The following is a 23,411-nucleotide window of genomic DNA, read 5'->3' on the forward strand; positions in this document are numbered from 1 at the left end:
CAAGGCTGGGCAGACGAGGTTCAGAGGGTGGCACCCCCTTAAGTGTTGTGTCCCAGGCACCCCACCTCTCCCTCATCCCAGTTCTAATGGAGTAAGAGAGTCCAGGTTCTAGCCCCATTTTTGCTGTGGGGCCACACCACCTGTAACTGGGTCTTCCCCTATAATGTGGTAACAGGGACTTGGAAACTACACGATCACAAAGGCCGTGACAGTTTTACTTTTTGTATAAATAATACCTTCCGTTTTGCTGGTGAGTGGCAGTTGAAAACTCAGAATATTTTCAACAACTTCATTGAGGTGTAATTCACATATCATGTAGTTCATCTCTTTATACAATTTAGTGGTTTTAGTTTATTCACAGAATTGTATGATCATTGCCACAATCTAATTTTATAATATTTTCATCACCCTTAAAGAAACCACATACATATTCATTTTTACTTCATTCCCCCCAATTTCCCAGCCTAAGGCAATCTCTATTTTATCTCTAGATTTACATACTCTGAGTATTGCATGTAAGTGAAGTCATAGTATGTAGCCTTTTGTGTCTGGCTGCTTTCACTTAGCATAATGTTCGCAAGGTTTATCCACATTACAGCATGTATCAGCACTTTGTTTTTAGTGCCAAATAATGTTCTGGTATACGGACACAGCACATTTTGTTTATCCATTCATCAGTTGTGGTACAGTGCCATTTTTGAGGATCTTCCAAACTATTTTCCAAAGCAGCTCCACCATTTCATTTTCCCACCACTAATGTATGAGGATTCCAATTTCTCTGCATCCTTGCCAACACTTGTTATTGTCTGTCTGATTATAGCCATCCTAGTAAATGTGAAGTGAAATCTCATTTTGGTTTTGATTCACATTTCCCTAATGACAAATGATGTTGGACATTTTTCAAATGCCTATTGGCCATGTGTATACCTTCTTTGGAGAAATGTCTGTTCACATCCTTTCCCCATTTTGAAAACTGGTTTATTTGTCTTTTTATTGTTGAGCTGTAAGAGTTCTTCATAGAGTCTAGATACTAGTCCCTTATCAGTGGTATGATTTGCCAATATTTCCTCACATTCTGGGCATTGTCTTTCACTATTTTGATGGTGCTATTTTCAACACAAAAGTTTTTAGTTTTAATGAAGTCAAATTATCTATTTTTCCTTGTCATGTGTAAGGAATCATTACCTATCCCAAGGTCAGGAGGGTTTCCTTCGTGTGTTCTTCTAAGGTTTTATAATTTTAGCTCTTATATTTAGGTCTGTCATCTGTTTGAGTTATTTCAACCAAGTTTTAAATTTTACAAAATGATCTTTTCTGTGGCTTGCACTGATTTTTTTTGTCCAGTTTTCATATGTGGTGTAGAACCAGTATATAACTTCTCCAGAGACTACTTCACAACATACTTGTCAAACTGCATTTGTCATAGCAGTCTTATCCATTGTACCTTCAGGCAGAGTAACAAGTCCTTACAGCTTTTCTAAGCTGTTTAGTTTTCATTGGAGTTAAATGCCCTTTAGGTGGTGCTATTGCATTTCTTCTTCTTTCTTTTTGGCTTTGAACGTAAGAGCAATGAGGATTTACTTTCTGCTTTGGTTTGCTACGTAATTTACTGGAGGAAAGCATTACACCAAAGTATCAATAGAAAACTAAAATATTGCACTTAGATGACATTTACCTTATATTCCTTATCTAACTGAAATTCTTAAAACGTTGCCCAGTAAATATACTTCTCCAACATGGTTACTTTGAATGAAGGCCCATCAAATGAGCATGCTGGCTTCTGAGAATGGGGAACGCAACTGTTAAGATCTCCATGTGGAATCAATGACGATTTCCAGCTCTTTCAACTTCCATGTGGCTAATTAAAAAGTTAAACTTTCAAGTCGTTGACTTCCTAAAGAGAAATGCATTCTTCATATTGGCTGTTTGCAAAATGCCTCTTGAGTTAAGGAACCTGTGTACAGTTTTTACATCTCATTTCCTGGATTATCTTCCCTGTGCCAACTCACAGTGTGGGACATTAGGAAACGGTATGCCTCTTTTTTTTTTAACCACTTAAAAAAATTCCCAGGAAGGTTTTTTTTCCACTTCAACTGCCTTCCCATTATGTTCTGCAGTCTACCAAGCTTGCCAGAACTCAGCAGGTAGCCCACATGGTATGCGTGTCTGTGTGAGAAAGCTCCCCTGATGTGGACAAGATGTTGGTTGTAAAATGAAGCCAACATCTTGTCCACAAGTGTGCAAAAATACAGTCTATCCGCAAGCACCCAGGTCATAAAGAATGTTTAGTTAAATATGGCTTGCTAGAATGACTCTAATGTTGTAAATATGATTCTTCTGTATCTATAGCCAGACTACTTGTTTTCCTTGGTACCTTTTCCTAAACACAAAACATTGTAATATGCATGTGTTTTTTAATAAGCTGGAGAGTCCCAACGGAGGGTCCAGCAGAGATTTTAATGTAACTTATTTCCTACTGTAGAAGCCGCTCTGCTGGTTTCTGGAGTTTGCATTTCATCCAGTTCTTAACCTTCTTAGTGCTTGAAGAATATTTTGGAGAAACGTCTGTTTAGTAGTTATTGGTCATGATTGTTTCTTATTTTCTTATTGTTTCTTATTTTTGCCTTCTCTGTATGAATTCAAAATTATTATGCTGCATCGCATGTCTACTTAGACTATGGATTTGATGTTATCTTTACATTTAATTTACACCCTCAACCACTGCTTTCAGAGCATTTTAATAAGTATTTGATCTTCTTTGGCCTACTCTTACCAAGAACATGTTGAGCCATGTGTAAAAGACAAATCATTTGAGTGAGAATTTTAGTATGTTTACTAAAAGCAAACAGTGAAATTTCAAAGATGAAAGTGTTTGAAAGGAGCATTTAAGAACCTTGCTATACCTATATGTGCCTGAAATTATATTTTCTCTGTATTTTTCCTCATCCATTGGACTGTATACTCCTTGAGGTGAGCGACTGAAATTTGTTTTACTGTCAAAACCTATGACTACCCCAAGGCCACCCCAAATAAGGACTCAAAGTCAGTGTTTGTGGAATTGAATTCCATTCAGAGCTCCTGGAGCAGAAGCAATAGCCAAAAACAAGCACCACAGTAAGATTATGATGCCTTTTAGTATGTGACTTAGGCATTTATGTGATGGACTCTTCATTGCATGTGCTTTTGCAAACTCAGGGTCTTCTTGGGAATTAGAACAGACAGCTGCCACCACTTAGTTGAAATTAAGGTGTGATGCGAAGGAAAGAAGGTCAGGTTTTGAGGGATAAAGATGGTCTGTTTGAAAAGGCGATAATTTGGTCTCTGCTTTTGTATTCCTGCATTTTGCCAAGTTCAAATGAAAGTGTGGGTTTCTCTTGGCCTACACCACACCTTGGGCTTTTTTCTCTGCCTGTGAATCCGCTTACTGGCCAGTCCCCATGGTCAGGACTGGGAGGAGCTCTTCATCAGCACATGGGAACTGGGAGGAGCTCTTCATTAACACATGGGGATGTAGCCGTGTGAGAACACTTTGAATAGCATAACCATAGAAGGCTAACCCTGGAGAAGGAAATGGCAACCCACTCCATTGTTCTTGCCTGGAGAATTCCGTGGACAGAGGAGCCTGGTAGGCTGCCATCTATGGGGTCGCACAGAGTCGGACACAACTGAAGCGACTTAGCAGCAGCAGCAGCAGAAGGCTAACCCAGGAGGAAAAAAAATGCCACCTTTCATTTATGTACCTCCAGTGTACTGGCACCTCCTGACTTACAAATAGGTTGGATCCCAAATGTTTGTTTAGAAATCAGTTGCTTAGGAAATAATGCACTTTCCATAGAAAGTGTTAAATACGGTGACCAGGGTCCCAGGTTAGCCTACAAAAGCTCATCTAACCATAATGGAGCCAGAAATTTATACATGTGTGATAAACCAATGAAGAAGACCAGATTAATGAGAAAATGAGCACTTGAGTACAAGCAGTTCATGTTGAATATTATTGATGGTCTGAAAAGATTTTAATGAGGGAAGTCAATGGAAATGTTTGTGGGAAATTTTAAAGTAAACTCCAGGGATATTAAGGAAAAGAATAAGAAGAGAAATTCTGAATAGTCCAAAGTAGGAAGCAAGAGGGAAAAAGAGAAAAGGGATAATAAGGATATAAATCTAAGCATTAAAAAAAATAATAATAATAGAAGCCTCTCCCCAGAAAAGTTATCTTGAGCTGTGAAGAATAAGAAACGGTACAGGGGAGATTTTAATCATCCCTTGGTGATATGTGGATAAAGACATTTCTTCCTAAGATTTCAAAGGCCCTCATGGTGTTTGTTTATTTTTATACCAGAATGGGTGTGGGAATTTTTTTTAAAGGAGTCTGTGAAGAATACAGTATTATGAATTTAGAAGAAAAAAAAATCATTCTACTAAAAGATATGGCCTATCTTTTTCTTTGGTTGGTATTTGCTCACTTTAGAATTTATCACATTTGCAGTAGGAGGAAGTGTAGCTTAACAGATTTTGGAGGCAAAAACAGGCCCAGGGTTGAGTCCCACATCATTACATAGGATCTGGATCACCCTGGGCATCCTGACATCTCTGAGCCCACTTTCTTTTATTTGAAAATAGAAATAATAATATACTTATCACAGGGCTGTGAAGTGTGTCTGTCCTGGTAACATTTGTAATCTGGCCTGCCTAGTGAGATGCTCGATGAGTGTCAGCCATCTTTACCAGGTCTTACAGTTCAGATTTGCATGTCTCTGGCTCAGCCTGTTCACTTTTTTTTTTTTTTTTTTTTTTTTTTTTTTTTTTTTAAGAAGTTGAATATTTTATTATTAAATTGTTTATTCTCCTGCAAGGCTGTTGCTTCACTGTATAAAAATAGCACCAGCAAACACAGTATATTGCAAAATTAAGACAGTAATATTCTTCACTGGACATTATACAACTAACAAACTTTTCTCCACTGGGAGTCATTTCTAGTGGGAAGATCATTTTGACCCAAATCCAAGGATAGCTGTAAGCAAGTTACAATGTCATATAAGGTATAAGATAACCATGTTATCCTTGAATTACATAATTTTTATAATTAGTTTTATCAGAGATAATTTCAGGAATTCTGAATATTATAACTGGAGCCTAGCCTAAAAATCACAGGATGCTGTGGAAAAGATACACAGTGTTTATCTGAAGGCATTAGAAAGTTAAGGGGTATTTTCTTCAGGAAACATTGTTACAAGTAGTTTCTTTTGCTAAAAGTTGCTTTTTAAATATCTATCCACCACTAATTTAAGACAACTATGCTAGATTAAGTTGTTTCAAAGTAATTTATTTAGGGGTTCCATTTTCATTCCTCAATAGATTTTATGTATTTTTCATATGCTTCTTCACTCATTAGTTCATCTAGTTCTGAAGGGTTACTGAATGTCATCTTGATCAGCCAACCATCTTCATAACAAGACTTGTTGACAAGTCCTGGATTTTCTGCTAGAGCTGTATTAATTTCAGTTACTTCTCCTGATAGAGGGGAATAGAGTTCACTAGCAGCTTTCACACTTTCCAAAGCACCAAACTCCTCTTGTTTGTTCAACTTTGTCCCAACTTCAGGCAGACTACAGTAAACAACATCTCCCAAAGCTTCCTGTGCAAAATTGCTGATTCCCACTGTTCCAACACCGTTTTCTGTTGTTACCCATTCGTGTTTTTCTGTGAATTTCCGCACCGACAGCAGAGCAGGGCCGGTGCGCAGTGCCCGGACGGCACCCGCCCGCAGTCCCCATGGCCGCGGCGAGCAGGGCGCGCTGGGTGCCGAGATGGCGCGCAGACTGCCGACCGCGGCCCGCACGCTCCGCACCGCTTGCAGCGCCATGTTCGCACGGGTGCCCAGCCTGTTCACTTTTATCCCAGAACGTCAAAAACACCGTAAGCATAAATAAGAATAATAAATATTTAATGTAGATTCATATGTAGACTTCAAAGCTAGGAGAAAAAAACTTGTTTCTCAGTAGTCTCACAGAAGGCCACACGGTGAAATGGTCATAAAATCATTCAAGTTTTAGGCTTGCAAGAGACTGTATGAGCAGACTTGTTAAATGTATCGTTACTATCTTCATTTTCTCATCTTGAAAGACTTCATTCTTCATTTTTGGTCTTGATTTATCTCTCACTGTAGCTATTTAAAGAGAAGATGACTTTGCAGTAAATCACTACACATTAAAATGGTTTTGAATAAACCATGTGTGACTACAACCTTCATTTTTAAAGTTCTTTTTTTACAAAAAGTCTGCATTTCGTGTTGGAAATCACGAGTTTCATTTAGTGTTTCAGGCTACATTAAAAGATGAATAAGAACATAACACATGCTCTCTCCCCACCTGCACCTGTGTTATAGATGGCGGTATCTGTGATCTTACATAGCAGTAACCATCATAAAGTACATTATGATACAACCTGTCAGACAGCAATGCTTCTCTTAACTGTGACTGGCCATAGAGCCAAGGTTACGCTACTACAAGCAACGTGCTGATTATCCATGGACTGACACAGTCCATGCATCCAGGGTGAGACTTGAAAATGATTGGAGAAAAGGCCTCAGGTAACTAACTTTGTGGTCCCTTCCAACTCCAAATGTTCTTCCAAACCTTGTTTTTCTCTTCTGCTTCCTTTCCTCATCTTCATACCCAGGGAACTCTTCTCTCTCCTTGCCCACTTTTCCCTAGACTTATCATAAGCTCCCTTACCTGCTTCTAAAAAAGTCACCAGAGCCCATGCTTATTGTGTATCAGATGAGTTTCTACTCAGGACTCAGCCTGTGGTGAGTCAGGGAGAATTCTTCTCAAGAATTTGGGCAGATCACGCAAACCTGATTTTTACCATCATGTGCAAACATACATATGTTGTACAAGAGAATCCCAAATCTGTCTTGACCCACGAGCAGAGTTTACTCTTGTAGTATGATAGTCTTGTGTGCTTTTCTTTTAGACTATCATTTAAAATAATGACTTTATAATTTAATAGTTTTTCTCTTTGGGTACCAGGGACCAGCACACTTAAAGCTTGTAAAGCATATCTGGCTCACCCCCTGTTTTGGTAAATAAAGTTTTATTGAAATGCAGCTACAGCCACTCCCACATCATCATAGCAGAGTTAAGTACTTACAAAAGAGATCATCTGGCCCACAAAGCTTAAAATATTTACTCTCTGGCCCTTTATAGAGAAAGTTTGCAGATCCATGTCCTATATCTAATCTCATTGTAGATGGCCATCCAGAAAACAGAGACTTCCCGCTACACTGAGAAATTGTGCTTTGTCACAACTTGCCCAAGGAACAGTAGACAAAGATATTTAATCCTCGTGGGTCTGGTTTCACATTCTGTGCAGATGTGATTGTTAACACCTGCTTTGTTTTTCTGAGAACAAAGTGATAGACTTCAGATTTCTCTTCACGTGTATTTGAGGATCCAAGATGCTGGTGTTGGACGTCAGGCCACTGCCCTGGTTATGACTGTGTTCATAGTTAGCATATACTTCTCAGCACTTTACATGTCCTTGTTTTTGCAAAAAGTCGTCTTTCATTTTGTAGGAGAAAATCAGATGGACTGTTTGTATTCACTGGTAAGATATAAACATTTTCTTAAAAAATAAATGCAGAACAAAGATTTATGAACCTTTTCTTGATGCTTGAGCAACTATCTACAATATCAAGTTCTTATGAAAGCATCTGAAGAAAACCACATAATAATTCCCTTTTTCATGAAGTAAAGCTTGACCTTTTCTTTTTCTTTAAAGAAACCCAATAGAATTATCAAGTAGTGAACATGTTATCAGTGAATATTATCAAGTATATTTCAAACCCAATAGAATTATCAAACAGTGAACATGTATATGGTGTATTGACATTTTGGTATCACTGTGAGGGCACCTTGTTCCATTAACATCAGAGTGACCGCTTGAGATAAGTTCTTGGGAGAAAACAGAGGACCAGACTGCAGTGTTCCAGAGGCTGCCCAGGATAACAGATGCCAGGCTTGCAATAACATTTCCCCATTTTGTTCTTGTAATCATTTCTTTATTACTTTATATAAGACATGCTTTAGTATTGTATTAACTTTGTACCAATCAAAAAGTATTACATATTTATTATTGGAAAATACAGAAAAAAGCACATACAAGGAAATTTTACTATAATCTCACCAGCCTGAGCTAACTGCTGCTGCTATTTTGACCTATATCTTTTCAGGCTTTCTTTCATATATACTGTGTGAATTTTTAAAAATTACTATTATAGGAAATTCCCTGGCGATCCCGTAGTTGGAATTCTGTGCTTTCACTGCCGAGGGCCTGGGTTCGACCCCTAGTCAGGGAACTAAGATCCCATAAGCTACTTGGTACGGCTATAAGAATAATTTATCAACTGTTTGGTTTGACTATGCACTTTGCTAACAGCCTTATACGTGAAATCTCATTTACTCCTTACCACGTCCCTCTGGTGTACAGGTATTGTGAGTCTCATTTTGAGAGACTAAGACGCAAGAGGCTAAACCGTTTGCCCGTGGTCACATGGCCCACGCCTAAACTCACTCTTGCACACTATATTCCCCTGCCCGAAACTTCTTCTTATAGTCAGTAAGCCAGTGTTTGAAAGTGGCAAGCTTAGAAACTTCTTTGTGGTTAATGTCCTATTTAGTCAAAGTGGTTCTTCTGCAGTGCCCCCTGTAATGAGTGTTTTCATTGAAGATTCCAGAATGCCCCTCACTTCCTGCCATGAGCCTGGATCTTCACCACATGGCCGCGGAGACACTCCCTGGCCCTCGGGCCACCGCAGTTTCCAAGGTGGCTGTTACTTCCATTCCCTCCCCGCGCTGGCCACAGCACACCATATGCTGGTCATCCCACAGGCCACCAGGCAATGCCTGGCTGCCCACTGGAGCCACACGACCCTAAATCACAGAGAAATATGTGAAGCACTAAATAAATCATCAAACAGAACGTAGCAGCTCCTCTAAAGGAGTCAGCTTCTGGAAGACCGCTTTGTTTGTGAGCTTTGAGGAAGAGTCCAGAGGGAGAGGTTGCTCAGAATACTTTTCAGTTCAGGAAAACTGGGCTGCCAGTTAAATCAAATCTTGCATAGATATCCCCCCACCCCTGCTTGGTTTTGGGCCCTTCAGACCAGCCCCTTCCCTGCCCTCCTGTTGCCAACTGCCACATTCTCTGATGGCTGCAGCTCAGAGATAGTTAAGGAAGGTAATCGTGCTGTACTAGGGAGGGCACTAGCAAAGAGCACAGGAAGGAATTAAGTGTCCTTTAGAGCACACTAAATTAGAATGTCCAAAACCAAGCTTTTACCAATGCTGTTTTCTTCTGTGTTAAAAGGTAAATCGAAAATCAATTGCGACGTTCTTTAGTGAGAGTCATAAAAGTCCTTGCCTGCAACTGGCTCTCCATTGGGAAACCTAATAAAAATTTGTTAATGCATTGTGATTCAAAATTGCTATGAAAGTTAAGAATAATAAAGCAGAACCTAAATAAAGTGCTCTTAACTGTGTTTATATCTGCATTAGGCTTAAGCTATGCTGGCAATTACGTGTTTTTACTTTTCATTGTTCAACAGTTTCAAATGTACCAGAAAATGCTGGCCGAAGATTGTTGCCTAACTGAAACCAGATAGGTCCAGACTTCCAAAAGCTATGAGAAGAAAATAAATCCCTCCGTTCAAAATAATCTGAACATTTTAAGTATAGCAATCACGTATACCATTTGACACAATTTGGTACAAGTCTGTGTTGCTTTTCAGTAAATACATGATTAAATAAATACAAATGAGCTATTCAGATAATGTTGACATGAAGTTATATGACTTCATGTTGCATGTGAGCCTCATAGATGCAATTATTTTTCATTTTATCTATAACGTGTAACATGAGACGTTTTCATTGTAGGGTCCCTAAAAGTTGATTCTGGGGAAGAAACTTCTCACTTTCAGAATTGGTTCTGACCTTCTTGTAGAATACTGATTAGCAATTGGAATGATTTAAAGCGTGCCGAGGACCCCTACCCAGATAGTATTTCCAAATCCCCCATTAAGAATTATGCTGTTTTTGTGACCTTTCTCTGTAGTTCTTTTTAGAAATACAGGTACTCTTCTGAGAGAGTTATTCCGACAGAAATACAGCTTGATGACTCTGCGTAAGACACCATGGGCTTCCCTCGTTGCTCTGACAGTAAAGAATCTGCCTGCAATGAGGGAGACCTGGGTTGGGAAGATTCCCTGGAGGAGGGCATGGCAACCCACTCCAGTATTCTTGCCTGGGAAATCCCCATGAACAGAGGAGCCTGGCAGGCTACAGATCGTGGGATTGCAAAGAGTCGGACCCAGCTGAGCGGCTAAGCACAGAACTCCACGGTCCCTGCCCTCAGTGAGCGTATAATGTGCGGGTGTCCCCCGCTTTCTGACAGTTTTCTTTGCACCACTTCACTTTTATTAAAGATCTACATTCGTACCTGTTTTTACTCACCAAAAGAAATCTGAGAAGGATTTTCACTTTTACGAAAAAGGGAGGAAAGCAAAAATAGGGTTCAACACGTGCTTCACAGCCAACTGTTAACAGAGGCAGTACCCACCCAAGCAGTAGAGCGCTACCCCCAAGTTCCTTCCCTGAGAACTGCACTCCGCCCCTCAGCCTCAGGCCACTGTATCCTTGCACGATGTCTGTGAGCGTCTGTGCTTTGTTTATCTTGTGCATTCGTTTGCAAGATGTGCCCTTTGGTCATTCTTCTTTGATTTGTGCTATGTCTGCTTATGTTCATAGGAACCTGTACTTTCAGATAGAAGGGAAACGTTTAGTTGGAAAAAGAGAAAAAAAGGGCATTAAAATTCCACCACTTGTAGAAGGCAGTATGTGGTTCTGTGATCTTAGAAATGGTGTATTACATTTGAGCACTTATATATATGTATGCCTGTGTGTGTGTATGCATATACCACTGTTTTCTAAGCACTTTCCATCTGTTAAATCATTTCATGCTTACAACAGTCCTACAAGGAAGGTAAAATTACCCACCGTTTTACAAATGGCATAGAGATGTTAAGAAATTTGCCCATCATCACACAAAGAGGAGATGATCAAACTGGGATTCAAACAAACCCGAATGGTTCTGGAGCCCATGCTTCATTTAACATGCCTCTTAAGGACCTTCTTAATATGAACTTCAGCATTCATTTCTAGGCTAAATGCTATAAATAGAATTTCAGTGGAGAGCACTGAAGTGGGCACTCCACAAGGAATTCTCAACTGAGCAGAAGAAAGATGCAGCTATTGCCGCTGGGGGAACCTTGGGAAACTGTGAAGGAGGAGATGGAGCAGCCTCTGCTACCCAGCATGGACCCCTACACTTTTGAGTATTTGGAGGGTGAGGAGGGAGTAAGACTCCTAGTTAGGCCCCCACTTCCCCTCAACTTCTAGGAAACCTTGAGGGCCAGCTGAAGCAGTTCACAGAAAAATCCACCCAACTCTTTGACCCTGGCAACACTGTAAAGATTAAATGGAGAAGTATGTCCATTATAAAACGAAGACCCCCCTCTTCTGGAAAACCTACATCCTGCCACTCTACCTCCTGTCCCCAGTGCAGAATGGACTGGGAAGAACACTAGCCTAGAGGGATCCTTGAACTCCTTGTCCAAAAGCACTACCCTCTTAGCCATTCTGTGTTTCAGTTTCCTTGTCTATAAAAAATGGGTCTTACAACACTTTCCCTGGTTATGTCACTGACGTTGTGAGGACTATGAAATCTTGGTCTATAGGGACAAATATTTGTGGAATGCCTAATATGTGCAAGGTTATAAATTGACAGAAGACGACAAAACAGTGAGGCTGGAGTCATGAAATGGTGATGTCTCTCAGTTTTTCCAGTGAGTTGGGAGAGCACCCACAGAAAGCCAGGTTTGTTCTTAACACACACAGATTGCCCGGGGATGGGTCTTCTGCGGTTAGTGAGCCCTCGGGTCCAGGTGCAGCCCATACCACGGCAGAGCCCAATGTGACACCAGCAGCAGCCCAGCCTCACCACCCCAGACTCAGCCATTGTTCCCACCGAACCAAGCACCCTTCAGAAAGCTGGGTACAGAGGTGCTCCCCGTCACATGCTGTACTCAGACCAGCCCCCCTCTCCATCTGGAGCCTGGGTCATCTGTCCACTATTCCTGCCCTAGTGGTGACATCACTCCCCTTTGGGAGTGTCTTCTGACACACACAGCAGTTCACATCCTCCCCAGGCTGCAGTTTCTGAAGTTTCTAGTATACCCCTCCTTGTAGCTAAAGTTGTATTTACACACACACTGTTATCAAGATACTCGAGTGTCTGCCAGAAGAAAGATGATCTGCCTCTCGGGAACCACAGTAGAGGTTCATAGATGTAGGAGAGGCCACAGTGGTTTTTAAGGACTCCTCTGATGTCTATTTAGCTTTGCCTCTGACACACACACACCAGAATGTATACATCCAAACAAGTGTCATCCTTGAGAAGCATCACACTAGGAGGTGTTGGCAGGTGTATTTCAATGGTTCTCCTGTGGCTCAAAACTTGTTTGCAGCTGCTCTTTTAGAATGGCCTTCAAAGGCAATTTCTAATCCTCATATGAGCTTTAGATGGGTATTTAGCCACACCTAGTCTGGGGGAGTTCCGCCTTGTACATTTTACTCTTGATGCCGTAGGGGCCACCTTATTCTCCAGACTTGATTACAGGTGGCCTCTGGTACAGAGTTCCCACTCTCAGCAATATTCCACAGGATTCCAGGCATTTTCCAAGGTTGTCTTCAAGAGGAGGTCGTTAAGTACTTTTGCATAGCGAAGTGACAGCACAGCAGTAAACGTACACACGGCCGCCTTGGGTAGTGGCTTTAGAGATGAGAGCCTTATCTTTTTATATGTGCTCTGGCATTTGTCTTAAATTTAATCTGATTACTTTATGGTTAGACGTCCCACGTTGGTCAAGTTCTGTGTTCACGGTGGGTGGTGTGGTGTTCATGTCCTAAGTGATTCTAGACTTTTGCTGAACTCTCTGCTGTCTTAGCGAAAAAAAGAACAAGGCAAAGCGGCTTTTGCTGATTTACCCAGAGAATACACCTAGCACCATATTGGCTTCATGAAAATGAGGAGAAACTTTTAGTGGCATTCATTTTTCTTCATATGGCAGCAAATTAAAATAACATTAGCTGCCTTCTTGCTTGCTTCCATCATCAAATGACACAGTTGTCTACGTAATCATTTTAAAAAATCATTTTTTTGCCTTCCCAAAAGAAAAAGCCTTAGAACAATGAAAATACTCTTAGCAGGTGCTAATTTATTTTTTTTCTCTTTTAAAACCTGACTTTCATGAGAAGCTTTTAAGATGTTGCCATGCTCCTAATGTAGTGAAAAAAAATTCCACGCAATGTTCAGTTTCTAAAGTACCCAGTTGTCAGACCATTTCTGGCTTTGGCTGCAGGCAAATAATGGGCTGTGTGATTGAGGGTCTCTCAAGGCTGTAACATAGCTAGCTACCTGGACAGATAGTGATAATGATCAATAATGATCCCCCCACCCGCCCAGCCAGCAAGCAGGAGGTGAAGGAGTCATTTCTCGTGTCCGAGAATAAAGCCCACTCATAACTGGTGGGTGAGTTGTAAGGAGCACTTTGGACCCAAGCTGGTTCAGTTCTGTTTCTTCCATTAACCCTGGGCTGGCCCATCCCCACCAGATGTGCTGCGTTTTCCATCTCGTTCACTCAGCCTCCTGGTGTTCCAAAAGGGATCTCGGGCTTTCTCGGGTTTAAGTTCACCCACTAAATCATGTCACTGTGGTGTTAATTTCCTTCCCCACGCTGAGGATATGCAAATATGCTCGGCTTAATCCTCATCACCTGTCCTCTCCTAGTGGGCCAAGTCTGCATGCAGGCCGTTGCTGGGGCTCGGGGCTGGGGAGCAGGGGCGGGAGGCATGACTGTAAATGTCGGCGGCGCCAGGCCAGGTCTTGCTCCTGTTGCTGGCAGACCAGCATCTGCTGAGAAGCGTGCAGTTCCATCAAGTCAGCCGCAGCCTCCTGGTGAGAGATAAGCCCAGGGAAGGAGGCTGAGCCCGGCAGCCGGATTCCAGGCCTGGTAAAGTCATGTCTGACATTCAGCTCAGTGAGGTTGGGCTGGGGAGTGTGGAGATGCTTCCACAGGAGCCCGCAGCTGCCCTGTTTTCACGCAGGCTGTTGACAGTTCATGCTGAGAGCACTTGTTTCAGAACTCAACAAAGCTCAAAACTCCGACGTTTTCATTTTGGGTCTGTGTTTGGAAGAGTTGTACTGGAACCAGAACCTTTGCTGACATTATCCTTCACTGAGCTTGTCTACACCACTGAACAGAGGAGATGAGACAAACCTCCAATGAGGAGTGTGTATCCTTGGGAACAGCCGCGGGTAGTCCGATGACCAGAGAATGCATGGTGGGTTAGTTAGACTGTCCTCAGAGTCCCCCAGAAACTTCTGAGACTCGTGTAGAGGTTTGCTGCAAACAGCTGTGACCTTGGTCCTCAGTCCTTGCCCCAGAGTACTGCCTTCTCTTAACTCCCTACAGGCCTTTGAGACAGATCCCGTTAACCCAATTACAAGTCCTGAGGAAGGACATTTTAACTTATGGAATATCAGGTTCTTTTTGTCATCCTATCATTCCCCATTCATTCCTCTTATCCTAGCTCCCAGGCAAGTTTAGACTGTACAGTTTTCCTGCCAGGGAGAGAAACTGTAAGGAGACGGCCCCACCCACTTTGAAACTTGTTAGAAACATGCATCTCTGGGTTCTCCAGGAGGTATATGAGTTACCTGGCAGAGTAAATGCAGTAGAAGGAAACGTTTTGTTTAAATGCTTCCTCATTTAAATTAATGCTCTCTTGACCGTTGTGAGGAAAAAAAAAACACTATTAAAAGTTGTCTGTACTTTTGCTGACTTGAAAATGTTATGAAAAAATTTCCTATTAAAAGTTGTTGCTTATTTTGCTGACTTGGAGATATTTTATAACCCACATAAAATGTGGTCCGAGAAGTACTGTCTCAATGAAAACGAGAGCTTGTTTTATTTTGTTCTGTCTTCAATGTACTTCCTCTTATTTTATCTTTACATATGGATTTCTTTGAGTAGTGATTTATATCTGCTCCATCCAAAAAGTTTAAAACAATATAAAATGCCCTGTAAAAAATTATACTAAGTTTCCTAAAACACTTGAGAAATTTACTGAGTTTTGCTAGGCATATATTTCATTCATTAAAAACCTGGCTGAAGAAATCATGGTGTTTGTCTGTGTAACTAACTCCTGGTTTCTTCTCCCTGGCCTCAAAAACCCAGGTGTGCTAGAAATTACGTTTTTTCAAGTGAACTATTTAGAGCCCCATATTCTTCATGGTTGATCATTAAGAACTGTGACGATGAGGAGGCTGATACTGCCCCCAATACTCTGCAGTACGTTATTATGTTCTCAGGGGCCTGCAGAAATATTTCGGTCAAGGCTCCATGCCTTAAATGAATTGACTAAAGTGTCCTTTTGAAAGAGTCAGCATCAGCCTGACCTTGAGATGAACAGCTTTTCAATGAGCTCCAATGTGCGTAGTTTGGACGGTTTCCCCTTTACTGCCACTCTAAGAAAAATTTTGTGGTTAAGCACCTACAAAACTTCTGACCTGCAGAGGGCTCCATAATACCATGTTTTCCTAGCTCATGCTTGGGGAAAAAAGCAAAAAAAAAAACTTGCCAGAAGGGGGAAGGGGAAGCCTAGAGATTTTATAATGCTCCAACAGTCAGTCTGGTAAACAGACTAGGAATTGTGGGCAAAGTCCTTTTCCTTGAGTTTTGTACCAAGCCTGAGATCGGATGACTCTGTCCGGACTCATTACTTTAATAGCCTAGAGCTAGTTCACATAGCAGCAGGAGCCCACCAAAAAGGCATTTCATTATTGAAACCGAAACTGGGTACATTGTAACTGCCTATTAATAGTCTGATTTTTTTCAGTATTTCAAGTAATTTATAAAGCGTTTACACAAATAAATAGAAAGCTTTAAATACTGATATTCCATAAAAAGTAAATAAAGTATATTTTTGTGCATTAAGACTTAATTAAGTGGCATGATTTCATGTCACAAATTTAAAGCAGCCGGGTGAGACTTGCCAACATTACTGCAGCTGTGTTTTACATTAGGAAATTAATTAAAATAGTCATTTATGCTTTTTTCCACTTACAGGTATTTAGACCTCTCTGTATTACACCATATATTCTCCCTTCAATCATTATATTAATCTGCCTTAGCAGGCTCTGTCTTATTCTGTTGTTGGTAGAAGAATGGAGGGGGTATTAATCTAATGGAAAGTTTGTCCTGTGCTACTGAGGCAGGTCGAACAGGGCTGAAGGGACTTCCTGCTGACTTTGAAAGAGGGGGCAGCTTCATATTTATTCACATGCCCACTCCTTTTTTCCCATCTTAAGAGAATTTCATTTTATGTTTCATTAGAACAGCCCCACGCCCACCCTTGGTGTCAGGAAGGGAAGCAGAGGAGAGCAGAAAAATATTTGACATGCCATATGACACATCATCATTTAGACTTGGCTGTTCTGTGAGAACTCATTTTTGAAGTGAACTTGCGTATATAGTACAGTTACAGAACATGCTAAACCTAAAGCAAATGAAAACACACCCGCCTGGATAGTTGATGTGCAGTTTGCAATTCATTAAATACTATCCTGACTTGGTCTATCAGAGCTAAATAATGACTCTCTTGAGATAGCAAGAACAAATCGATCACACTGTACTTGTTTACTACAATTATTTCTGTTAACAACTGTCATAAAATTATTACTTGATGAAGTTTTAATGATGGAAGTAATTTTGTTCCCCAAGAGGCATCAGTTGCCAAATGAGGCTGAAGCTCTGAAAAAGCTCACTGTATGAGAGTATATGAAAGCATGACCGTAATGTCTTCACTCTTGGATATAATTTGCAACACTGTGGACTGGTTTTAGGTCAGAGCCAAGGTCTTTTAGTTCCTCAGGCACCAAAGGTGCTTCCCTTAAGGCATTTACCCCATGAGTTGGCTTGGATTTGAAGAGTGGCATTCAAGGAGGATTCTAAGGTGCCAGCAATTATACGACTTCCACTCGGAATAAACTCAAGTATTGGAAATAGGGAGTGAGCTTTCCTGTGTATACATTGTCATTAGTGATGCTTAAAGTTAAAGCCTGTTTCTCACTTGTATTTCTTGAATGGATGAGCTGTGTTTAATTATTTAACAAGGGTCTTGGGTAAAATTAGGGTTTCCCAGGTGGCACAGTGATAAAGACTCCACCCATCAAAGCAGGTCACAATCTACCCTGAGTCAGGAAGATCCCCTGGAGAAGGAAATGGCAACCCCCTCCATTATTCTGGCCTAGAAAATTCCATGGACAGAGGAGCCTGGTGGATTACAGTCCATGGTGTCACAAAGAATCGGACGAGACTGAGCAAACACACAAGTAAAACTGACTCCTGAAGTCCTGAATCCTCCTAAACTCTCCGGAGTCTTAGTCCCCACAGTCAAACAGGAGCAAATTGAGCCCAGTCCTTCTTTTTTTGTCTATTTTTAATTGGAGGATAATTGCTTTACAATGTTGTGTTGTTTTCTGCCATACAACAGTACGAATCAGCCATAAGTATACATGTATCCCCTCCCTCTTGAATCTCCCTCCCAGCCCTCTAAGATGTCACATAGTACCGGGTTGAGTTCCCTGTGTTATATAGCAACTTCCCACTAGTTACCTGTCTTACCTATGGTATTATATATGTTTCAGAGCTGCTTTGTCAGTTCATCCCACCCTTTTCTTTCCCCACTGTGTCTACAAGTCTGTTCTCTGTGTCTGCGTGTCTATTTCTGCCCTGTAAATAGGTTCATCAGTACTGTTTTCCTAGATTCTATATATGTTTGTCTAGGTTAGGCATGTGCATGCTCAGTCATGTCCAACTCTGTGACCCTGTAGCCCGCCAGGCTCCTCTGTCCGCGGAATTCTCCAGGCAGCAATACTGGAGTGGGTTGCCATTTCCTACTCCAGGGGATCTTCCAACCTAGGGATTGAACCCAAGTCCCTTGTGTCTCTAGCACTGGCAGGTGGATTCTTTACCACTGCAGTACCTGGGAATCCCGTATATGCGTTAATATGATATTTCATTTTTTTTCTGACTTAACATTTACTCTGTATAACAGACTAAGTTCTTCCATCTCAGTTCAGCTGGTTCAAATTCACTCCTTCTTATGAGCTTACTCCTCCTTTTCTAAGATTTCACCCAAACCTATTGTGTTTTCCAGCAAACTAGGTATTATTTTAGTTACTATAAAGCTATTTTGTGTTATTGCAAAGCTATTTTTTGCATTGTTGCCATGTTACCACAGAATGTATCTTCATGCTTGCTCTATTCTGTCTAGCACTAGTAGCTATATTTTAACCACAAAATAGGCTACTATAAGAGCATTAAGGCAATGTTGGCATGCTTGCATCTCAGTAGTCTAAGCTCAGTGATTCTCGAACCAATAACATCAGCATTGCCTGGGAACTTGTTAAAATGCAGATTCTTAGGTGCCACCTCCAACCTATTAAATCTACTTACCTTTGAAAAATTAAATGATAGATTTTTTTAAACTCTCACTGCAGATTTGAGCATGATTGACTTATGTTCCCTATTCCTCATTGGTTTAGTCCCCCAGATTTCCCCATTTTAGTTCCTATTCACAGTTTGGGGCCAGGTCCAAAATACTTCTTTCTCCTGAGAGCTCAGAAGTTGTAATTCTGCAGACTATAATATTATGTTCCATCCTGATAAGCTCGTTTGACACCTATGTTTAGTGGATCTGTATTTCACTACCTCCATCCTCAACTGAACAGGTAACTTTCAGTCAGCCTCTTAACATCTGCTTTTAAGAACTATTAATACTTTGTGTTCTTGAAAGCAAAAAACCCTGAAGACAGAGGGCTGAGCCAGGTGATTTTGCAAAATCCCAAATTTAGATTATTAATATTAATGAAACTTGAAAACTTGCTCAAGCATTCCTTTTCAGTGATCAGTATCACTCCCACACTGGAGCTCACTGAATTTTAAATCCCACTAGCTGGTTTTTCCCCTTAGGCTATCACCATTATTTTCTCTTCTGCTTGCTCATTTTGGGAAGATACCGTGAACAGGCCAATATATAATCAAATTGTTCAGAGAAAATGGAAATTTCCATAGGTGGTAAGAAGTCTAACCATGTAATAAAGAACCATGTGGTTGTTTGCAACTCTGCTCTTGAATTTCCAATGTGACTCCAACATGAATAGGCAAAACATGCTCAATTTTTTGCTCAGTGTGCTTAGCCACTGTGACTCATTAGGAAAGCTTTATCTTGACGCACATTCTGTAATCACTACAGCGAGAGGAAGTGTCACTGTCAACTGTCATTACCATGCATATTTCACTGGCCAGATCAAGTCATATGGTCATGCCTTATCATGTGCCAGAAACGAGAGAGCCAGAGATAGTTAGGGAACAACGTCAGTGACTGCCACATCTTTCTGTATAGTCATTAGAAAAATACAACACTTGGTGTACCCCATAAAAAAGGGGACTTCCCAGGTGGCACCAGTGGTAAAGAACCTGCCTGCGAGTGCAGGAGAAGTAAGAGACATAGGTTCGATCCTTAGGTCATTAGGTCAGGAAGATCCCCTGGAGGAGGGCATGGCAACCCACTCCAGTATTCTTGCCTGGAGAATCCCACGGACAGAGGAGCCTGGCGGGCTACAGGCCATGGGGTCGCAAAGCGTAGGGCATGACTGAAGCAACTTAGCACACACGCATGCCTTAAAAAAAAAAAAGAAACCTCTTTTATGCAAACTGATCATAGCTTGATAAACTCAAGTTTCCTTTCTGATCCCTGGGTCAGAAAGATCCCCTGGAGAAGGAAATGGCAAACCATTCCAGTATTCTTGGCTGGAAAATCCCATGGGCAGAGGAGCCTGGTAGGCTACAGTCCATGAAAGTGAAAGTCACTCAGTCGTGTCCGACTTTTTGCAACCCCATGAATTATACGGTCCATGGAATTCTCCAGGCCAGAATACTAGAGTGGGTAGCCTTTCCCTTCTCCAGGGGATCTTCTCAACCCAGGGATCAAACCCAGGTCTCCCACATTGTAGGTGGATTCTTGAACAAGTGAACTAATGAACTAGTGAATGAAATGAAAAAGTAGCAGACTGATGAGTATAGAGAACAAACTAGAGGTTACCAGTGAGGAGAAGGAATTGGAGAGGAGAAATTTGGGGTAGGGGAAAAGGGGGTTCTTATGGGATTATCTGAAATCATGTGTGTGAAATTTGAAAATTGTAAAGTGCTATAAAATGTTCTTTAATTCAATTTAAAAAAAAAGACTGCGGGAAAAGATGTGATAACAGGAGATGCTGCAACATTATTCCAGCAAGGAGGTGAGCATCCAACATGCCAGGGATGATCAAACAAAAAGAGAGGAGGAAACAGTCCTCAGTGCTATTGAATTAACTAACAACCTGGAACTGCCCTTTAGCCAACATTTTTGTAGATAATAAATTCTGTATTAGTGAGGTGACTTGCAGCAAACAGCATCCTAGCTGTGGAAGAAAAGTTCCACTGTATTTCCCCAGCAGTGTGTTTCCCCTGCTTTGCCACAGCTCTCAGGAAGCAACTTCTTTGGGGATCAGGGAAATCTGAATCACTGCCCCCTACTACTTTGTTCTAGTCTAAGATCCCCTTTGGCTTTGCAGGCAGTCCTGTTGGCTCATTGATTCTCCAGCTATGTCAATTCATATATCAAAATTTGCTTCTTTCATTCTACACAATCAACTCAGTGTTAGGGAGAGCTCCAGATTCAAAAAATGAGAGCCCACAAGCTCACATGCGAGGTCCGCGGGAGCATCAGCAGGTCAGTCTGCTCCCCCTGCTGCACAGCCAGGCCCTCCTTAGAACAGGCTTGAGATTGTGTCAGCCAAGCCAACCGTGAAACCTAGGACACTGATGCCAACTGGCCCCTTTGCAGGTAGATCTACACATGTTCAGAGGGGTAGATGAGCCCTGAAGGACTATTAATGCCATTCAGAACCCATCACAGGATCTTAGTATCTTCAAAGAAGACATGTAACAAAGAGGCCCTCTCTGCCCAACTGTTTTTAACAGTAGAAGAAAAACTCTTTCCAAAGTGAATCCATTTCCTTGTGCCCAGATAGTTAAAGCACTATCCTCATAGACAGCACATCCCACAAATACCATCTTGTATTGTGGCTCTTCACCTTCCGTCTCTCCCCACACACGTGTAGCATCCTCAAAGAGGAATCCCATTGTATTGGCCCTTGCCAACCAAACCCCTCTTGGCACATTTTAAAGCTTCATCTCTTCCCTTCCCTTGTTGAGAATCATGGATGTACATGACTTTGTGGTCTGTTTAGTTTTCCTACCAGTTAAAGTTCTCCAAATTGGAAGGAAGCTTAGCCGGTTAGCATGCCATGTGTGCTTAGTCGTGTCCGACTCTTTGCAACCCCATGGACTAGCTGCCCAGGCTCCTCCATCCATGGGATCTTCCAGGCAAGAATACTGTAGTGGGTTGCCATTCTCTTCTCCAGGGGATCTTCCCAACCCAGGGATAGAACCCACATCTCCTGCATCTCCTGCATTCCCAGGCAGATTCTTTACCACTGAGCCACCTGGGAAGCCAAGAAAGCAAGACCATTTAATAAGTAGTTGTGAAATAAGTGTTGTTGACGTTTTGCCTGTGTAGGCAAAGGGTTGGAAGTTGAGTTACTTAAGAATATCAAATGGATGATGTGTATAAGTGAGTGGAGCCGGCTGGGTACTAGAAAAACAGGGAGTGAACTTGAGAGCCCATGTTCTATATGTCAGGGCCAGGTTGCTTCTCTGCCTCAGCTCATTGCTGTGTAAGAATTCAGGCCCAGTAATGCCAGAGCAGCTGATTTTCCAAGAGAATCTGGAAATCTGGATTGCCACATTGAATCTCACCTTTCAAATCTTGAGTCAGCATCCTGTAGAGCATCAATTTGTGATCTCTGACCCTGTGCTCATATGACAACTAAAAAATATTAGTTGAATTTCAACTCACCTTGTTGTTCAGTTGCTAAGTCATGTCTGACTCTTTGCAACCCTGTGGACTGCAGCATACCAGGCTTCCCTGTCCTTCACCATCTCGTAGAGTTTATTCAGACTCACATCCATTGAGTTTGTGATACCATCCAACCATCTCATCCTCTATTGTCAAGTTCTTCTCCTGCCTTCAATCTTTCCCAGAATCAGGGTCGTTTCCAATGAGTTGGCTCTTCACATCAGGTTGCCAAAGTATTGGAGCTTCAGGATCAGTCCTTCCAATGAAGATTCAGGTTCTGTCTCCTTTAGGAATGACTGATTTGACCTCTTTCCTGTCCAGGGGACTCTAAGGAGACTTCTCCAGCACCACAGTTTGAAATAATCAGTTCTTCAGCACTCAGCCTTTTTTATGGTCCAACTCTCACATCTGTACATGACTACTGGGAAGACCATTGCTTTGACTCTGTGAACCTTTTGACAAAGTGATGTCTCAGCTCTTTAATACACCGTCTAGGTTTGTCATAACTTTCCTTCCAAGGAGCAAGCATCTTTTTCATGGCTACAGTCATCAGTGTATTTTGGAGCCCGAACTCCGAAGTGATTTTGGAGTTCAAGAAAATAAGATCTGTCACTGTTTCCACTTTTTCCCCATCTATTTGCTGTGAAGTGATGGGATCATATGCCATTGTCTTAGTTTTTTGAATGTTGAATTTTAAACCAGCTTTTTCACTGTCCTCTTTCACCCTCATCAAAAAGCTCTTTAGTTCCTCTTCACTTTCTGCCATTAGGGTGATACCATCTGATATATTTGAGGTTGTTCCAACAATTTGATTCCAGCTTATGATTCATCCAGCCGGGCATTTTGCATGATGTACTCTGCATAGAAGTTAAATAAGCAGGGTGACAATATACAGCCTTGACACCCCTTCCCCAATTTTGAACCAGTCCATTGTTCCATGTCCGGTTTCAACTGTTGCTTTGTGATCTGCTTACAAGTTTCTCATTAGGCAGGTAAGATGGTTGGTATTCCTCTCTCTTTAAGAATGCTCCACAGTTTGTTGTGATCCACACAGTCAAAGGCTTTAGCATAGTCAATGAAGCAGAAGTAGATGTTTTTCTTGCTTTCTCTGTGTTCCAGCAGATGTTGGCAATTTGATCTCTGGTTCCTCTGCCTTTTCTAAATCCAGCTTGTACATTTGGAAGTTCTTTGTTTATGTGCTGCTGAAGTCTAGCTTGAAGGATTTTGAGCATTACCTTGCTAGCATGTGAAATGAGCACAATTGTATGGTAG

General features: G+C 41.5%; 2 protein-coding genes across 2 annotated transcripts in view; one reads left to right on the forward strand and one right to left on the reverse strand.

The window, feature by feature from the left end:
- JAZF1 (JAZF zinc finger 1) overlaps nucleotides 1-23,411 on the forward strand; it is a 322,163-nt gene that overhangs the window by 232,500 nt on the left and 66,252 nt on the right. The gene's annotated exons all lie outside the window — the stretch shown is intronic.
- LOC136170733 (glycine cleavage system H protein, mitochondrial) lies at nucleotides 5,303-5,871 on the reverse strand. The gene has a single exon (XM_065939192.1). The coding sequence runs from the start codon at nucleotides 5,861-5,863 to the stop codon at nucleotides 5,342-5,344; it is 522 nt and encodes a 173-aa protein (XP_065795264.1). The 5' UTR covers nucleotides 5,864-5,871; the 3' UTR covers nucleotides 5,303-5,341.

This window comes from Muntiacus reevesi, chromosome 6 (genome assembly GCF_963930625.1).
Source record: "Muntiacus reevesi chromosome 6, mMunRee1.1, whole genome shotgun sequence".
Classification (NCBI taxonomy): Eukaryota; Metazoa; Chordata; class Mammalia; order Artiodactyla; family Cervidae; genus Muntiacus; species Muntiacus reevesi.